We start from the raw sequence: 19357 nt of genomic DNA, 5'->3' as shown, positions 1-19357 counted from the left end.
TTCGAATCACTAGCTTTCGGAGTACAGCCCCTTCCACAGGTGAATGAAGAGGTGGGTTCCACAACCACAGATATAGAAAAATTCAATGATGCGAGATGGTACTTTGAATGAGAGTCTTTGCAGGTAATTTAAGTCTTTACAGGTCCAGACGGTGCGACTGGAGAGAGGGATAATCACAGGTTAAAGAGGTGTGAATTGTCTCAAGCCAGGACAGTTGGTAGAATTTTGTAAGCCCAGGCCAGATGGTGGGGGGTGAATGTAATGCAACATTAATCCAAGGTCCCGGTTGAGGCCGTAGTCATGTGTGCAGAACTTGGCTATCAGTTTCTGCTCAGCGATTCTGCATTGCCGTGCGTCCTGAAGGCTGCCTTGAAGAATGCTTACCCGAAGATCTTGGCTGCTGAAGTTTTCCCCGAATGGAAGGGAACATTCCTGCCTGGCAAATGTTGCTCGATGATTTTGCTCAGTGGGCTAGACAGCTAGTTTGTGATGCAGATCAAGGCAGCAGCGCGGGTTCAATTCCTGTGCCAGCTTACCCAAAGAGGCGCCAGAATGTGGTGACTAGGGGCTTTTCACAGTAACTTCATACAGCGTCTGCATGGTCTCGCCAATGTACCACACCTCAGGACATACTTTCCTGCAGCATATGAGGTAGACAATGTTGGCCGAGTCGCACTAGTATGTACCGTGTATCTGCTGGGTGGTGGTCCCGCGTGTAATGGTGGTACCCATGTTGATGATCTGGCACATCTTGCAGAGGTTGCCATGGCAGGGTTGTGTGGTGTCGTGCTTGCTATTCTCCTGAAGGCTGGGTAGTTTGCTGCAAACAATGGTCTGTTTGAGGTTACGCGGTTGTTTGAAAGCAAGTAGTGGGGGTGTGGGGATGGCCTTGGCAAGATGTTCGTCTTCATCGGTGACATGTTGAAGGCTGCAAAGATGATGTCGTAGTTTTTCCGCTCCAGAGAATTCATCAGGCGAATGATGTTCCGGGAGTTCTTCCACAGACGCCAGGTGGCATACAGCGAACCCAATGAGATAACCAGTGAACCGGAACAGCAGACTGAGAGATCTGTGGGACTGGAAGATCCAGCCAGCAGGAAGGACTGTAAAACCCATCCCATTGAAACAATCCGATCAGCTGATTCTACAGCTCCTCTTCCACGAAACCACTCAGTAAAACTGCCTCGAAAGTCCTTTCTTGTCCAAATTCTGAACTCACATCTTTACCCTCTTTTCCTGCTATCTCCCATCATGCTCTCTCAGAGCTCATCGTGTCTCTGATACTTACCCTTTGCTCCTTTGGCTCACATCTCATTAAACTGTTGAACATCCAACTTCCACAATCTCCATGTTTCCACGGGATCTCCATGGGGTCAGTGTCTTTGTGCATTTCCTCTTTAGACAATCAAGTGAAGCTTCATCCTCACACAGAACACTTGTATAGTTTCTCCCCTTAGTGAATGGTGTGGTGTTTCTTCAGGCTGTAACTGGTTAAAGCTCTTTCCACAATCAGTTCACTGGAACACACTCACTCGGGTGCGTGAATGTCTCGGTGCGTGAATGTCTCGGTGCTTTTCCAGTCACACTGATGTTTGAAATACTTTCTCACAAATATTTTTCATTCCACATTCATAGTCTAAGGATATTCAGGTCCTGATCAATTAAGTGACATTGTCGGATCTTAATGTGATATTTGGTTTGTTTCCTGTCAAAGGTCACACTATAGTACAGGATAGAAATTCAGAACAGACAATTCCAGTTTCTGGGGAACATTTTTTTTCTCTTCTTTCCCCAAAGCTGTAAATCCCCATCCCACAAACTCTCCCTCCTCCCTGGGGCTGAAATCCAAATAAAGTATTAGATCACTATTTCTGTATATTTTTACCTAAGTTATATAATTAGAGGTAAGAATATGCTTTATAAGTCACTTCATTCATGACTTGTCGCAGACATTAATCTGAATCACCCTGACTGAGCAGACTGAATAACAGATGTTAACCTTGTGTCCAGAACTGATTGTGTGGAGATTTAATGAGCAATCGCGAAGGTTGTTTCTCCAAATCTTCCAGGGTTTCCTTTGTTCTTCTTCTCCCTCTCAAACTAAGTTATACTGGATATCAGACTCAGGGTCCATTCTGGTTCTCTTCCTGCTGACTAAATAATTTCAATCAAATATGGAGAAGACTGAATCCACTGTTCGGTCCCTGCTCCAATCTCCATTCCTGGCATACCGACTCTATCCCTCTCCCTTGCAACAGTCTGAGACTTCGCCAGTCTCTTTGAAAACTTGGTTTCACATTCGATCCCAATATGAGCTTCTGACGTCATAGAATTTACAGTGCAGAAGGAGGCCATTCGGCCCATTGAGTCTGCACCGGCCCTTGGAAACAGCACCCTACCTAAGCCCTCACCCCCATCCTATCCCCGTAATCCCACCTAAACTTTTTTAGACACTAAGGCAATTTAGCATGGCCAATCCACCTGACCTGCACATCTTTGGACTCCTGTCTGTACTCTCACTAAGACCCCCTGTTTCCATTTGCATTACATTATCTGGCCTCTCTCCTGTGTCTGTGCGCCTGGGGCTGAAACCTCGGTTATGCCATCGTCACCTCCCGATTTGACAATTCCATCACACACCTGGCTGCTCTCCCATATTCTACCTCCGGAAACTTCAAGCGATACAAAAGTCTGCTCCCTATGTCTTAATTCACAGCAAGTTCCTTTCCCTTATGATGCCTGTGCTCCGAGACTTGCATTCGCTCCCAGTCATTTCTCACCCTCGTTTTCAAATCCCTCCATGGCCTCGTCTCTCCCTATCTCTGGAATCTCCTCCAGCCCCACAACCCCCTGGGATATCTGCACAGCTCTGATCCTGGACTCTTGTACACTCCCGATTCTAATTACTCCGCCATGGTTTTAAGTTCCCTCGGCCCCAAGCACTGAATTCTCTCTCTAAACCTCTCCGTCTCCACCTCACATACCTTATTTAAGACTCTCTTTAAAATTCACCTCTTTGACCAAGTTTTTGGTCACCTGCCCTAATATCTCCTTTTGTGTCTGGGTGTCTCACTTTGTTTTATAATGTTCCTGTGAAGTTGACTGGGATGATTTATGATGTTAAAGGTGTTATATAAATAGAAGTTGTTGTTGTTGACTGTAACCCTGACCTCCTGTTTTACAATATCCCATTGGTTTCACAACAAACTCTATCTCTGATGTTTTGCCCCCTGCGGGTTTGCAGCCTCTTTAAAGACGGCGGCCGTTAACTCAGGCCTGTCACCGGGAGCAGGCCGCAGCTGTCCCCCCGCTCGATGCAAACCCGAACCCGGAAACTTCTTATTGGGGTTTGGATCCTCCACCGGGCCGAGTCCAGCATCAGCACTGCGCATGCTCCAGCTCACAATGCCAGGGAGTGATTGACGGCAGCTTTTGTCCAATAGGAAGAGAGGAATGTGACGGGACCGAGCGGGGCGGCTGATCCTCCAACCAATTGGAGTGAATGAGAGGCGGGGCTGAGCCAGACCTCCCACTTGTGCTGGAGCATGCGCAGTGCCGATGACAGTTCAGGATTCAGGCGGTTGGATGGAAATCGTCCCCTGGTCAGATCCCGCTCGGTGAGTTATGAGGCATGGATAGAGACGGTTGATGGGTCGGTAGGCTTGATAAACACTCCGTGTAGCCCCAAGCCCCGAATACGAAGCTCGGGTACGGCAGTTGAAGCGACGAAAGCTGCTCGGGCTTTTCCCCGATACAGGCCCGGGTGAGTGAAGTGTGCTGCGGGGCGCATGCGGAGTGAGTGAGAGCCCCGGCTTTGCTCCGCCTCCCATTCACTCTGATTGGTTGGAGGACCAGCCGCTGTCGGTCAGTCCTCCAGACCCGCCCCCTGAGCTGGAGCAAACCCTTCAGAATCATCCGACATAGAACATTACAGGGCCTTTGGCCCTCGATGTTGCGCAGACATGTGAAACCACTCTAAAGCCCATCTATACTATTCCCTTATCATCAATATGTCTATCCAATGACCATTTGATGGACGTCTTGCAACACCAGGTTAAAGTCCAACAGGTTTGTTTCAAATCATTAGCTTTCGGAGCACTGCTCCTTCCTCAGGTGAATGAAGTGGTATGTTCTAGAAACATATATACAGACAAAGTCAAAAAGCAAGACAAGGCTTTGAATGCAAGCATTTGCAGGTAATTAAGTCTTTACAGATCCAGAGACAGCGGTTATAGTCTAGTTTGCAGACTATTAGAACAAATGTACATTTCTATAAAACTTTGCACTGCCACTGGACCTTCTGAAGTCTTTTAAAGCCAATGGAGTACTTTTGAAACATGTTCACTGTTGTAACGCATGAGTGCGGCCTCAACCGGGACCTGGGATTCATGTCACATTACATTCATCCCCCACCATCTGGCCTGCGAAATCCTACCAACTGTCCTGGCTTGAGACAATTCACACCTCTTTAACCTGGGGTTACCCCATCTCTGATCTGTAAAGATTTAATCACCGGCTAATGTTCGCATTCCAAGCATTGTTTGGCATCTTTGTCTATATATGTGTTTCTGGAACAGACCTCTTCATTCACCTGAGGAAGGAGCAGCGCTCCGAAAGCTAGTGACATCGAAACAAACCTGTTGGACTTTAACCTGGTGTTGTAAGACTTCGTACTGCACTGTTGTAATGTAAGGTGCTGTAAGTACGCATGTGTAATCACATTTAGTTTAAAAATTGTTATCTTCATATTAGTAACAAAGTCAAGGAAGCCCTTCTATACCTCTAACATGTGCCTCCTGCAGCCATTTCACCTTCTGTACCTTTTCTATATTAACTATGTAGTGATTTCATAGCAAAAAACACTTTTATACCTCTAACACGTGGCTTCCTGCAGCCATTTCACTTTTTGTACCTTTTCTATATTAATTATGTATTGATTTCATAGCAAAACACAATAATTACATTCATGATTATTCTGTAGTGAACATTGATCATCATTAGTGAATTAGTGTATTAGGTAATTATGTTGTAAAGACTAGATCTTTATTTTAAAATATAACACTTTCAACCAAAATGTTTCCAGAAACTGAAGAGCTATCAGAATTTGTTTGAAAAAATAAATTACTTTATAATTTTGAGAAGTTACTAGACATCATATTCTGCCAAGTCTCTGTGGGCTCGGCAGTGGCGTAACGGTATTGTTACTGGACTCATATTCCAGAGACCCAGGTTGATGCTCTCGGGATCTGGGATCGAACCTGGCTACGGCAGATATTGAAATTGAATAAAATCTCAAATTAAAAGTCTAATGATGACATTGTGGATTGTTGTAAAAACCCATCTAGTTCATTCATGTCATTTTGGAAATCTGCTCTCCTTCCATGGCCTGGCCTACACGTGACTCTAGATCACAGCAATGTTGTGGTTGACTTGAACGTGCCCCCTGAAATAGCCTCACAAGACACACAGTTCAAGGGCAATTGGAATGAACAATAAATGCTGGCCCAGCCAGTGACCCCCACCTCCCAGTGTGACTGGAAAAGCCCCGAGATTCACAAACCCTGGTTTGACCAAATCTGGAGAACTGTGTTCAGTTCTGGGCAACAAACCTGAGGAAGGATAGAATGGCCTCGGAGGGAGTGTAGCACAGATTTACCCGAGTGATATCTGACCCCCCCCCCCCCCCCCCCCCCCCCCCCCCCCCCGGGTTAAATTACAAAACTAGATTACACAAAAAAATCGGTCATTATGGAACAGAGAAAAGCATTAGGTCCATTGAGTCCATGCCAGCTCTCTAATTGGCATGGTAGCACAGTGGTTAGCACTGTTGCTTCACAGTGCCAGGGACCCGGGTTTGTTTCCTGGCTTGGGTCACTGTCTGTGTGGAGTCTGCACGTTCTCCCCGTGTCTGCGTGGGTTTCCTCTGGGTGCTCCGGTTTTCTTCCCACAAGTCCCGGAAGATGTGCTTGCTAGGTGAATTGGTCATTCTGAATTCTCGGTCCGTGTATCCAAACTGGTGCAGGAATGTGGCAACTCGGGGGTTTTCACAGGAACTTCATTGCAGTGTTAATGTAAGTCTACTTGTGATACTAATAAAGATTACTATTATTATCTGGAGCAATCCAGTCAGTCTCATTCTCCTCTATCTCTGTATCCTAATAGCTTTATTTCTCTCGGGTTTCTATCCAATTTTTAAAAAAATCATTCATTGGTGTCTATTTCCAAACTCCGTCATAGGCAGCAAGGTTTAGGTAATTGACAATGGCTGTATAAAAACATTCTTCCTCATACCTCCTGTACCATTTCCTTGCATAGATACGGAGCAACATAGAAAATAGGAGCAGGAGGCCATTTGGCCCTTCGAGCCTGCTCCACCATTCATTACGATATAAGCAGATTAGGCTCAATCGCCTAACCCCGCTTTCCCTCCATATCCTTTGATCATCTTCATCCTAAGTGCTGTATCTAACTGCTTCTTGAAAACATGAAATGTTTTGGTCTCAATCACTTCCTGTGGCAACGAATTCCATCGGCTCACCATTCTCTGGATGAAGAGATTCCTCCTCACCTCTGTCCTAAATGGTCTATCATAGAACATACAGTGCAGAAGGAGGCCATTCGGCCCAACAAGTCTGTACCAACTCACTTAAGTCCTCACTTCCACCCTATCCCCCTAACCCAATAACCCCTCCTAATCTTTTTGGACACTCAGGGAAATCCACCTAACCTGCACATCTTTGGACTGTGGGAGGAAACCGGAGCACCCGGAGGAAACCCACGCTGACAGGGCGAGAACGTGCAGACTCCACACAGACAGTGACTCAGCGGGGAATCGAACCTGGGACCTTGGCACTGTGAAGCCACAGTGCTAGCCACTTGTGCTACCGTGCTGTCCTTGCTATCCCGCATCCTCAGACTGTGACCCCGGGTTCTGGACACACCCACCACCCGGAACATCCTTGCCGAATCTACTCTGTCTCGCCCTGTTAGAATTTTATAGGTTTCTTTTTTTTAAATGTAAATTTAGAGTGTCCAATTCTTTTTTTTCCCAATTAAGGGGTAATTTTAGCATGGCCAATCTACCTACCCTGCACATCTTTGGGTTGTGGGGGTGAGACCCACACAGACACCGGGAGAATGCGCAAACTTTACATGGACATTGACCTGGGATTGAACTTATGTCCTTGGTGACGTGAGGCAACAATGCTAACCGCTGCGCCATCGTACAGCCCACATTCTATAAGCTTCTATGAGGTTCCCCCTCATTCTTCTGAACTGCAGCGAATACAATCCTAACTGATTCAGTCTCTCATACGTCAGTCCCTCCCATTCCAGGAATCAGTCTGGCAAAACATTGCAGCACTTCCTCTTTAGCAAGATCATCTTTCCTCGGATAAGGGCACTAATACTACACACAATAGAACATAGAACAGTACAGCACAGAACAGGTCCTTCGCCCCTCGATGTTGTGCCGTGCCTTGTCCAAAACCAAGATCAAGCTATCCCACTCCCTGTCATTCTGGTGTGCTCGATGTGCCAATAACCGCTTGAAAGTTCCTGAAGTGTCCGACTCCAGTATCACAGAAGGCAGTCCATTCCACACTCTAACCACTCTCTGAGTAAAGAACCTACCTCAAATATCCATCCTATATCTCCCACTCCGAACCTTATAGTTAAGCCCCCTTGTAACAGCTACATCCACCCGAGGAAATAGTCTCTGAACGTCCACTCTATCTGTCCCCCTCATCTTATAAACCTCTATTAAGTCGCCTCTCATCCTCCTCCGCTCCAAAGAGAAAAGCCCTAGCTCCCTCAACCTTTCCTCATAAGACCTACCCTCCAAACCAGGCAGCATCCTGGTAAATCTCCTTTGCTCCCTTTCCAATGCTTCCACATCCTTCCTATAGTGAGGTGACCAGAACTGCACACAATACTCTAAATGTGTACAGTCGCAACATAACCCCACGGCTCTTAAACTCAAGCCCCCTGTTAATAAACGCAAACACACTATAGGCCTTCTTCACGGCTCTATCCACTTGAGTGGCAACCTTCAGAGATCTGTGGACATGAACCCCAAGATCTCTCTGTATCTCCACATTCCTCCGAACCCTGCCGTTGCCCTGTAATCCGCATTCAAATTTATCCTACCAAAATGAATCACCTCGCACTTATCAGGGTTAAACTCCATCTGCCATTTTTCGGCCCAGCTCTGCATCCTATCAGTGTCTCTTTGCAGCCTACAACAGCCCTCCACCTCATCCACTACTCCACCAACCTTGCAGCAAGACATCCCTGCTCCTCGACTCGAATCCTCTTGCTATGAAGGCCAACAAACCATTTGCCTTCTTTACCGCCTGCTGTACTTGCATGCTTCCATACAAACTAGGAGCAGGCCACTCGGCCCCTCAACCCTGCTCCTTACATACAAACTAGGAGTCAGCCCCTCGAGCCTGCTCCATCATTCAATAATTTTAACTTCAACTCCACATTCCTGTCGACCCCAATACCTTTCACTCCCTTGCTTATCGACAATCTATCCATCTGAGGACTTCCGGTTGTGGCGATGCAGAGCTAAGCCGCACATTCCGGCGGCTCCCGCTAGAATGGACTTTTGGGCTCTCCAGAGGAGCCCCAATGGAAATCTTTCGACCGATTCCTGTGTGGGAAGGTGAGAGCAAGGTCCCCCTTCCGTCGTGTATGGAGGGGACCAGAAGTGGAGCGGTGGAAAAAGTGGCTTTGGAGCAGCGGCAGAAACGAGGGGGAAAAAAACAAGCTGGCGGAGGGTGGAGATCGAGCAGCATGGGGGCCGGATCAGCAGGAGTTTCTCAGGCGCTGCGTGGAGGAGATTACAAAGGAGGTGCTGGCGCCACTGCTGATGGCATTCGAGGGGCTAAAGGAGACCCAGAAGGCCCAGGAGATCGAGCTCCGGGAGGTGAGGGACAAAACCAACGAGGACGAGATCTTGGGCCTGGCAGTGAAGATGGAGGTGCACGAGGCGCTGCACAAGAGGTGGGCCGAAAGATTCGAGGACCTGGAGAACAGGTTGAGGAGAAAGAATCTCCGGATTCTGGGTCTCCCCGAAGGGGTGGAGGGGGCCGATGCCAGGGCGTATCTGAGCATGATGCTCCATTCGCTGATGGGTACGGGGGCCTCTCCGAACCCCCTGGAGGTAGAAGGGGCTCACCGGGTCCTGGCGAGGAGACCCAAGGCCGGCGAGCCGCCAAGGGCGATAGTGGTGAGGTTCCATCGTTTCGCGGACAGAGAGAGTGTCCTGAGATGGGCCAAGAAAGAGCGGAGCAGTAGATGGGAGAATGCGGTGATCCGAGTCTACCAGGACTGGAGCGCGGAGGTGGCAAAGAGGAGAGCTGGTTTCAATCGGGCCAAGGAGGTGCTGCATAGAAAGAGGGTGAGATTCGGAATGCTGCAGCCAGCGCGACTGTGGGTCACATTTCAGGATCGACACCACTATTTTGAAACGCCAGAAGAGGCTTGGACCTTTATCCAAACAGAAAAATTGGACTCAAACTGAGGGTCTGTGGTTGTGGGGGAGATGTTGATTGTATACAGGGTTGTAAATATGTGTAAAGAATGTTTCACGGGTGGGACGATGAATGGGAGAAGAGATTTGATGGGGAGACTGTGGGGAATGTGGGCGTCGGTGCTGGAGGGAGGTGAGACCCGGAGATGGGGGGATTGGGATAAGGCCGCAACAGGAGCTGCGCCACAGGGGGCGGGGCTGGCTCAGGAAAGCGCGGGCTTTTTCCCACATTAGGGAAGGACGGGGGGGGGGGGGGCGGGGATGGAGGAGCGCAAGGAGGGGGAGGGATTTCCACGCGGGGGGGGTCAACGAGAAGGCGGGGGAAGCCGGGGTCAGCAGGAGTCAGCTGACTACGGAAGTATTATGAGGGGAGCAAAAGAGCTAGATCCGGATCTAGCGGATGGGAGGGGGAGAAAATAGGGTTGCTGCTGCATTGGTCGAGAGGGAACTGAAGAGGTGGTCGGGGCGGGGGTTCTCCGTCTGGGGGACTGGGGTGTCCGGGAATGTGAGGGGCCTAAATGAGCCGGTTAAGAGGGCCCGAGACAGGAGATATGCAGAGGCCCCTGAAGAGGGACTACTCGGGGAGAGGCGAAGTCTCCAGACGGAGTTCGACCTGTTGACCACAGGGAAGGCAAAGGCACAGTGGAGGAAAGCACAGGGGACGACGTATGAGTATGGGGAGAAGGCGAGCCGGATGCTGGCACACCAGCTCCTCAAGAGGATGGCAGCGAGAGAGATAGGTGGAGTCAAGGATGGAAGGGGAACTACGGTGCGGAGTGCGGTGAAAGTAAATGGGGCATTCAAGGCCTTCCATGAGGAGCTGTACAGATCCCAGCCCCCAGCGGGGGAAGAGGGGATGTGACGATTCTTGGACCAACTGAGGTTCCCGAGGGTGGAGGAGCAGGAGGTGGCTGGTTTGGTGGCGCCAATTGGGTTGGAGGAGCTGGGGAGCATGCAGGCAGGGAAGGCCCCGGGACCGGATGGGTTCCCGGTTGAGTTCCATAGGAAGTACGTAGACATGTTAGCCCCGTGGCTGGGGAGGACTTTCAATGAGGCAAGGGAGGGGGGGACCCTGCCCCCGACAATGTCGGAGGCGATGATCTCTTTGATCCTGAAGCGGGATAAGGACCCACTGCAATGTGGGTCGTAGAGGCCGATCTCGCTCCTCAACATGGATGCTAAGTTGCTGGCAAAAGTGCTGGCTACGAGGATCGAAGACTGTGTCCCGGGGGTGATTCACGAGGACCAGACGGGATTTGTAAAGGGCAGGCAGCTAAACACCAATGTGCGAAGGCTCCTAAACGTGATAATGATGCCATCGGTGGAGGGAGAGGCGGAGATCGTGGCAGCTATGGACGCGGAGAAGGCCTTTGACCGAGTAGAGTGGGAATATCTCTGGGAAGTGTTGCGGAGGTTTGGGTTTATTAGCTGGGTTAAGTTCCTATATAGAGCCCCGGTGGCGAGTGTGGTTACGAATCGGCGGAGGTCGGAGTATTTTCGGCTGTATCGAGGGACGAGGCAGGGGTGCCCCCTGTCCCCCCTGTTGTTTGCATTAGCAATTGAACCTTTGGCCATGGCATTAAGGGAGTCCAGGAAATGGAGGGGGGTGGTCCGAGGGGGAAAGGGGCATCAAGTGTCGCTGTATGCAGACGACCTGTTGCTGTATGTGGCGGATCCAGTGGAGGGGATGGTGGAGGTCATGCAGATTCTAAGGGAGTTTGGGGACTTTTTGGGCGATAAGCTCAATGTAGGGAAAAGTGAGCTCTTTGTGGTGCATCCAGGGGACCAGAGGAATAGATGATCTACCGTTGAGGAGGGCGGAAAAGGAGCTTTTGGTACTTGGGGATCCAAATAGCTAGGAGTTGGGGGGCCCGGCATAAACTTAATTTAACGCGGTTGGTGGAGCAGATGGAGGAGGACTTCAAACGATGGGACATGTTGCCACTCTCGCTAGCGGGCAGAGTACAATCGATTAAAATGGTGGTCCTCCCGAGGTTTCTTTTTGTGTTCCAGTGCCTTCCAATTGTGATCACCAAGGCCTTTTTTAAGAGGGTAGGCAGGAGCATTATGGGGTTTGTGTGGGCAAATAAGACCCCGAGGGTAAGGAGGGGGTTTCTGGAGCGTAGTAGAGAGAGGGAGGGCTGACGTTGCCGAATCTGGGTGGCTACTACTGGGCAGCCAATGTGGCGATGATCCGTAAGTGGGTGATGGAGGGAGAGGGGGCGGCTTGGAAGAGGTTGGAGATGGCGTCCTGCAAAGGAACGAGCCTGGGGGCGCTGGTGACGGCACCGCTGCCGCTCTCGCCGACAAGGTACTCCACGAGTCCGGTGGTGGCGGCAACGCTAAAGATCTGGGGCCAGTGGAGACGACACAGGGGTGCGATGTGGTCCCCGATCAGGGGTAACCATCGGTTTGTCTCAGGAAGAATGGACGGGGGGTTTCAGAACTGGCATCGGGCAGGGATTAGAAGAATGGGGGACCTGTTCATTGATGAGACATTTGCGAGCCTAGGGTCGCTGGAGAAGTTTGGGCTACCCCCGGGAAACGCGTTCAGTTACATGCAAGTGATGGCGTTTGTGAGGCGACAGGTGAGGGAATTTCCGTTGCTCCCGGCACAGGGGATTCAAGACAGGGTGATTACGAGTGTATGGGTCGGAGTGGGCAAGGTGTCGGCGATATACCAGGAGATGAAAGAAGAGGGGGAGGCTTTGGTAGAGGAGCTGAAGGGTAAATGGGAGGAGGAGATTGAAGAGGGTCTGTGGGCTGATGCCCTGAGTAGGGTTAACTCTTCTTCCTCATGTGCCAGGCTTAGCCTGATACAGTTTAAGGTTATTCACAGAGTGCATATGACGGGGGCGAGGCTGAGTAGGTTCTTTGGGGTGGAGGACAGATGTTGGAGGTGCTCAGGAAGCCCGGCGAACCACGCCCATATGTTCTGGTCGTGCCTGGCACCGGATGGGTTCTGGAGGGGTGTTGCGAGAACTAAATCTGAGGTGGTGAAAGTCCAGGTCAAGCCAAGTTGGAGGTTAGCACTATTTGAAGTGGCGGACGAGCTGGGAGTGCAGGAGGCGAAAGAGGCCGGCATTCTGGCCTTTGTGTCCCTGGTAGCCCGGCGGAGGATCTTGTTAGTGTGGAAAGATGCGAAGCCCCCAGTGTGGAAGCCTGGATAAATGATATGGCAGGGTTTATCAAGTTGGCGAGAATAAAGTTTGCCTTGAGAGGGTCTGTGCAGGGGTTCTCCAGGCAGTGGCAACCGTTCCTAGACTATCTCGCGGAGCGTTAGATTAAGTTCGGTCAGCAGCAGCAGCAACCCGGGGAGGGGGGGACATCTCTTTCGGGGGGGGGGGGGGGGGGGGGATGAAGGGTGGACGGGGAAGGGGGTTTCTCCTCGGGGCACTTGAGCAACAAAATACATAAACTTTTGGGAAAGTCAATATGTGCGGGAGGAATCCAGTGTACAAAGTCCTGTATTATGTTGATTTGCTATGTTTATGTCTTGCTATGCGACGTTTTTTTGTTACGGGGTGGGGGGGGGGGGGGGCAGCGTTTGTATGGTTGAAAAATTTGTTGAAAAATTCTTACTAAACATATTTACAAATAAAGAGAATCTATCCATCTCTGCCTTCAAAATATTCAAGGACTCGACTTCCACTACATTTTAAGGATGGAAGTTCTAAGTCATAGAATCCCTGCAGTGCAGAAGGAGCCCAAGTCAGCACCAATCCTCCAACCCCCCCCCCCCCAATACCACCTTACACCATCCACATATCCCACCCAACGTGCACATCCTTGGAGATGAAGAGGCAATTTAGCACCTAACCTGCAAATCTTTGAACTGTGTGAGGAAACTCCGCGGAGCACCCGGAGGAAACGCACACAGACACGGGGAGAATGTGCAAACTCCACACCGTCACCCAGGGTCAGACGTGAACCTGGGTCCCTGGTGCTGTGGTGCAGCAGTGCTAACCACTGTGCAGCCCCCTCTTTTACAACCCTCGAGAAAAAAAAATCCTTATCCCCATTTGAAATGGGTGACCCCTTATTTTGCAACATCCTCTCCACATCCACCCTGGAAAGACCCCTCAGAACATAAGAACTAGGAGCAGGCGTAGGCCATCTAGCCCCTCGAGCCTGCTCCGCCATTCATGGCTGATCATTTGTGGACTCAGCTCCACTTTCCGGCCCGAACACCATAACCCTTAATCCCTTTATTCTTCAAAAAACTATCTATCTTTATCTTAAAAACATTTAATGAAGGAGCCTCAACTGCTTCACTGGGCAAGGAATTCCATAGATTTACAACCCTTTGGGTGAAGAAGTTCCTCCTAAACTCAGTCCTAAATCTACTTCCCCTTATTTTGAGGCTGTGCCCCCTAGTTCTGCTTTCACCCGCCAGTGGAAACAACCTGCCCGCATCTATCCTATGTATTCCCTTCATAATTTTATATCTTTTTATAAGATCCCCCTCATCATTCTAAATTCCAACGAGTACAGTCCCAGTCTACTCAACCTCTCCTCGTAATCCAACCCCTTCAGCTCTGGGATTAACCTTGTGAATCTCCTCTGCACACCCTCCAGTGCCAGTATGTCCTTTCTCAGGTAAGGAGACCAAAACTGAACACAATACTCCAGATGTGGCCTCACTAACACCTTATACAATTGCAGCATAACCTCCCTAGTCTTAAACTCCATTCCTCTAGCAATGAAGGACAAAATTCCATTTGCCTTCTTAAGGGGCTGGTTTAGCTCACTGGGCTAAATCGCTGGCTTTTAAAGCAGGCCAGCAGCACGGTTCAATTCCCGTACTAGCCTCCCCGAACAGGCGCCGGAATGTGGAGACGAGGGGCTTTTCACAGTAACTTCATTTGAAGCCTACTTGTGACAATAAGAGATTTTCACTTTTCAATCACCGGACCCACCTGTAAACCAACTTTTTGCGACTCATGCACCAGCACACCCAGGTCTCTCTGCACAGCGGCATGTTTTAATATTTTATCATTTAAATAATAATCCCGTTTGCTGTAATTCCGACCAAAATGGATAACCTCACATTTGTCACCATTGTATTCCATCTGCCAGACCCTAGCCCATTCATTTAACCTATCCAAATCCCTCTGCAGACGTCCGGTATCCTCTGCACTTTTTGCTTCACCACTCATCTTAGTGTCGTCTGCAAACTTGGACACATTGCCCTTGGTCCCCAACTCCAAATCATCTGTGTAAATTGTGGACAATTGTGGGCCCAACACTGATCCCTGAGGGACACCACAAGCTACTGATTGCCAACCAGAGAAATACCCATTAATCCCCACTCTTTGCTTTCTATTAATTAACCAATCCTGTACCCATGCTACTACTTTACCCTTAATGCCATGCATCTTTATCTTATGCAGCAACCTTTTGTGTGGCACCTTGTCAAAGGCTTTCTGGAAATCCAGATATACCACATCCATTGGCTCCCCATTATCTACTGGGACTGCCCTCAAAAAATTCCACTAAATTAGTTAGGCATGGCCTGCCCTTTATGAACCCATGCTGCGCCTGCCCAATGGGACAATTTCCATCCAGATGCCTCGCTATTTCTTCCTTGATGATAGATTCCAGCATCTTCCCTACTACCGAAGTTAAGCTCACTGGCCTATAATTACCCGCTTTCTGCCTACTTCCTTTTTCAAACAGTGGTGTCACATTTGCTAATTTCCAATCCGCCGGGACCACCCCAGAGTCTAGTGAATTTTGGTAAATTATCTCAAGTGGATTTGCAATTTCCCATGCAATCTCTTTTAGCACTCTGGGATGCATTCCATCAGGGTCAGGAGACTTGTCTACCTTTAGCCCCATTAGCTTGCCCATCACTACCTCCTTAGTGATAACAATCCTCTCAAGGTCCTCACCTGTCATAGCCTCATTTCTATCAGTCACTGGCATGTTAATTCTGTCTTCCACTGTGAAGACCGACCCAAAAAACGTGTTCAATTCCTCAGCCATTTCCTCATGTCCCATTATTAAATCTCCCACCTCATCCTCTAAAGAACCAATATTTACCTTAGCCACTCTTTTTTGTTTTATATATTTGTAGAAACTTTTACTATCTGTTTTTATATTCTGAGCACGTTTACTCTCATAATCTATCTTACTCTTCTTTATAGCTTTTTTAGTAGCTTTCTGTTGCTCCCTAAAGATTTCCCAGTCCTCTAGTCTCCCACTAAACTTTGCCACTTTGTATGCTTTTTCCTTCAATTTGATATTCTCCCTTATTTCCTTAGATATCCACGGTCAATTTTCCCTCTTTCTAACGTCCTTCCTTTTTGTTAGCATAAACCTTTGCTGAGCACTGTGAAAAATCGCTTGGAAGGTTCTTCACTGTTCCTCAACTGTTTCACCATAAAGTATTTGCTCCCAGTCTACCTTAGCTAGTTCTTCTCTCATCCCATTGTTATCTCCTTTGTTTAGCACAAACACTAGTGTTTGATTTTACCTTCTCACCCTCCATCTGTATTTTACGAACTTGTATCGTTCAATGCAGGCTTCACACAAAACTTTAAATCTGTGTCCTGACAGCTTGTACGATCAGTGAATGGAAACTGAGTTTCTTTGTCCATTCTATGGAAATCTGGCATAATCTTGTGGACCTGAATCAAATTTTGAGGAAATGAACAGAAAGGCATGATGGGTAGTTAGGCCAAGTTAGGAGTAAAATCTTACTGCAGTAGAATAAGGAGTTAGGTTAGCGGACTTTTAAACATCTCTAGCTTAGGCTGGAGAAAATGGGTAGCAGTCTGGATTGCCTGTAACTGGGATTTCGCAAAGCATGAAGAGGGGGATGGGCAGCCACTGGGACCATTTCTTTGCTGCAGGGGATACTGGGAAAAGGGGTCTCAGGCTAGGTTAAGGAATGTGGGGAAAGCCTATGGGAGCTTTCCATTTGCCACCGTTGCCTTATTTGGTCTTGTATGTGAAACTTGATGCTACATGAATGTATATGAAACCAGATGCTGTGCTACCTTTATTCACTTGCTCTGAGAATCTCAGGGACTGTGTTGGTGTCCTGGGTTATCAGAGTGCGTGTAGCTTGCAAGCTATTTGAAATAAAATAAATTAATACCTATGAAACCGACTCCGGGTTTGACTAAGACCAGACTGAGGGCAGAAAGAACTCAATATCGTCAATTTCCCCTCAACCTCCTTTGCTGGAACCATTCTGGTAAATCTCTTCACCTTCTCAAGAACCTTCACATTCTTCCTGAAGAGTGGTGACCAGAGCTTTATTAAAGATTCATAGAATAGAATTAGAACCATAGAATTCCTACAGTGCAGAAGAGGGCCACTCGGCTCATCAAGTCTGCACTGATTCTCTGAAAGGGCACCCTCCCTTGGCCCACACCCCTACCCTGTCCCTGTAACCCCATAGCCCCACCAAACCTGCACATCCCTGGACACTAACGGGCAATTTATCAAGGCCAATCCACCTAACTTGCGCTTCTTTGGACTGTGGGAGGAAAACTGAGCACCAGGTGGAAACCCACGCAGACACGGGGAGAAAGTGCAAACTCCACACACACAGTCACTAAGGCCGGAATTGAACCCGGGTCCCTGGCACTGTTCGGCAGCAGTGCCAATCACTGCCACCAGAAGCATAGTTTTGGTGTCAATATTACTGTTTATGAAGCTCAAGATCGAAATTGATTTGCCAACTACTCTCTTAATATGTCTTGTAGATGTACAAAATCCCTCTTCACCTCTTTCTCTCTCCTCCCAGAGGTCAGTTGGGTTTTTGTGACAATCCAGCAGTTTTCATGGCCACTTTTTCCCAGTGCCGGCCCCACAAATGACCAGATTCATTCAGCTCAATTTCACAACCTGCCTTTGTGTTTTTGTGGGTTCTCTCTCACTCCATATTTTCTGTTTTCAATCAGTTTCACAGGGTGTTCGAAGGGGAGGCTTCAAAGTCCGGAAACTCAAACCAAGCATCACATCAGGATCTGACAGAGTCCTCAATTTATCATATCCTGAATATCATCGTACTTTGAACATGGAAGGAAAAAGCATCATTCCTAGTGGGGAGAAACCGTACACGTGTTGTGTGTGTGGACGAGGATTCAGTCGATCATCAGGCCTCGCAAGACACAAATGCAGTCACACTGAGGAGAAACCGTGGAAATGTGCGGACTGTGGGAAAGGATTCACTTCCCCATCCAAGCTGGAAACTCATCGACACAGTCACACTGGAGAGAGACCATTCACCTGCTCCACGTGTGGGAAGGGATTCACTCGGTTATCCACTCTGTCCACACACCAGCGAATTCACACTGGGGAGAGGCCATTCATCTGCTCCAAGTGTGGGATGGGATTTATTCAGTTAGCGACCCTGCAGAAACACCAGCCAGTTCACACTGGGGAGAGGCCGTTCACTTGCTCCAAGTGTGGGAAGAAATTCACTGAATCATGGTCTCTGAAGATACACCAGCGAGTTCACACTGATGAGAGACCATTTCAATGTCCAGACTGCGGGAAGTGCTATAAAAGTTCTGGGCATCTGATTCGCCATCAACGTGTTCACACTGATGAGAGACCGTTTACATGCTCTCGTTGTGGGACTGGATTCAGACGATCATCTCACCTCACTATACATCAGCGAATTCACACTGGGGAGAGGCCATTCACCTGCTCTGTGTGTGGGAAAGGATTTACAACCTCATCCTACCTGCTGACACACCAGCGAATTCACACTGGGGAGGAGCCATTCGTCTGCACCAAGTGTGGGAAGGGATTCACTCAGTCATCCAACCTGCAGACACACCAGCGAATTCACACTGAGGAGAGACCGTTCATCTGCGCCAAGTGTGGGAAGGGATACACTCATTCATTCCACCTGCTGAGACACCAGCGAGTTCACACTGGGGAGAGACCGTTCGCCTGCTCCGAGTGTGGGAAAGGATTCACTCAGCCATCCGACCTGGAGAAACACCAGCGAACTCACACTGGGGAGAGGCCATTCACCTGCTCTGAGTGTGGGAAGGGATTCACCACGTCATCCCACGTGCTGAGACACCAACGAGGCCACAAGTAACGAAAGTGATTCGATTTTACTGTTCCTCACATTCAGGACTGAACCATGTTCATTTGGGTCTCTTTCTGCTGATAACAAACTCCAGCCCATTTACAGGGACTAATCATCTGACTGAAAGTCAAATAAATTAGATTTGTGTTTAATGCGCAGTGTATTGAAACTTTTTAATATCTCTGACACAAGTTAGTTCCTTTTGAAGTACTCTCGCTCTCCCCTGTCTCTTCCATCCTCACCTCCAACAAGAAGTGTGAGGAGCTTGTGGAGCTTCTTTGTGACTGAGATTGAGTAAATCCGATCAGCTGCCTCTGCTGCTTCCCTCCCTTCCACGAGCCCACCGGACCAAACTGTCTCTAAATTTCATCCTTTTGACTTCTGGTGGCAGCCATGGAGTAGCTTGTGACGGACCTTTTGAACCCTTTCTCACGATTCTTTTTGGAGTTCTAATAGAAACATCGGGGCATGGAGAGTGAGACAGTGAGGAGAAATCCCCCACCAGTATATGGAGCCGTGGACCAGACGTGGTTGTATAAGAAGAATTAGTTGAGCAGCGAAGGTGACTGTCGAACCTGCAGCACGGGAAAGCATGGCGGAGGCGCAGGGTCCCGGTTTGGTGGCACAGTGGTCAATGGTACAGCGGGTGGAGTTCATTCAGGAGAGCTTCGCCAAGCACATGAAGGCAGGGTTAGACCTGATTAAGGCAACAATTGATTGGGTGGAACAGGGGCTGGAAGCCCACGGACTGGCGATCC

General features: G+C 48.9%; 1 protein-coding gene across 1 annotated transcript in view; it reads left to right on the top strand.

Annotated features, from left to right (window-relative positions):
• Positions 1-3514: 3514 nt before the first annotated feature.
• Positions 3515-19357, top strand: part of LOC140417900 (uncharacterized) — a 40747-nt gene continuing 24904 nt past the window's right edge. Inside the window, 2 exon segments of the mRNA XM_072501331.1 lie at positions 3515-3617; positions 17455-18604. Of these exon segments, the coding sequence (XP_072357432.1) occupies positions 17571-18604 (1034 nt within the window). The 5' untranslated portion in view covers positions 3515-3617; positions 17455-17570.

Source organism: Scyliorhinus torazame, chromosome 5 (genome assembly GCF_047496885.1).
Source record: "Scyliorhinus torazame isolate Kashiwa2021f chromosome 5, sScyTor2.1, whole genome shotgun sequence".
In the NCBI taxonomy this organism is placed as follows: Eukaryota; Metazoa; Chordata; class Chondrichthyes; order Carcharhiniformes; family Scyliorhinidae; genus Scyliorhinus; species Scyliorhinus torazame.
This window is presented reverse-complemented; position numbering and strand designations above follow the sequence as displayed.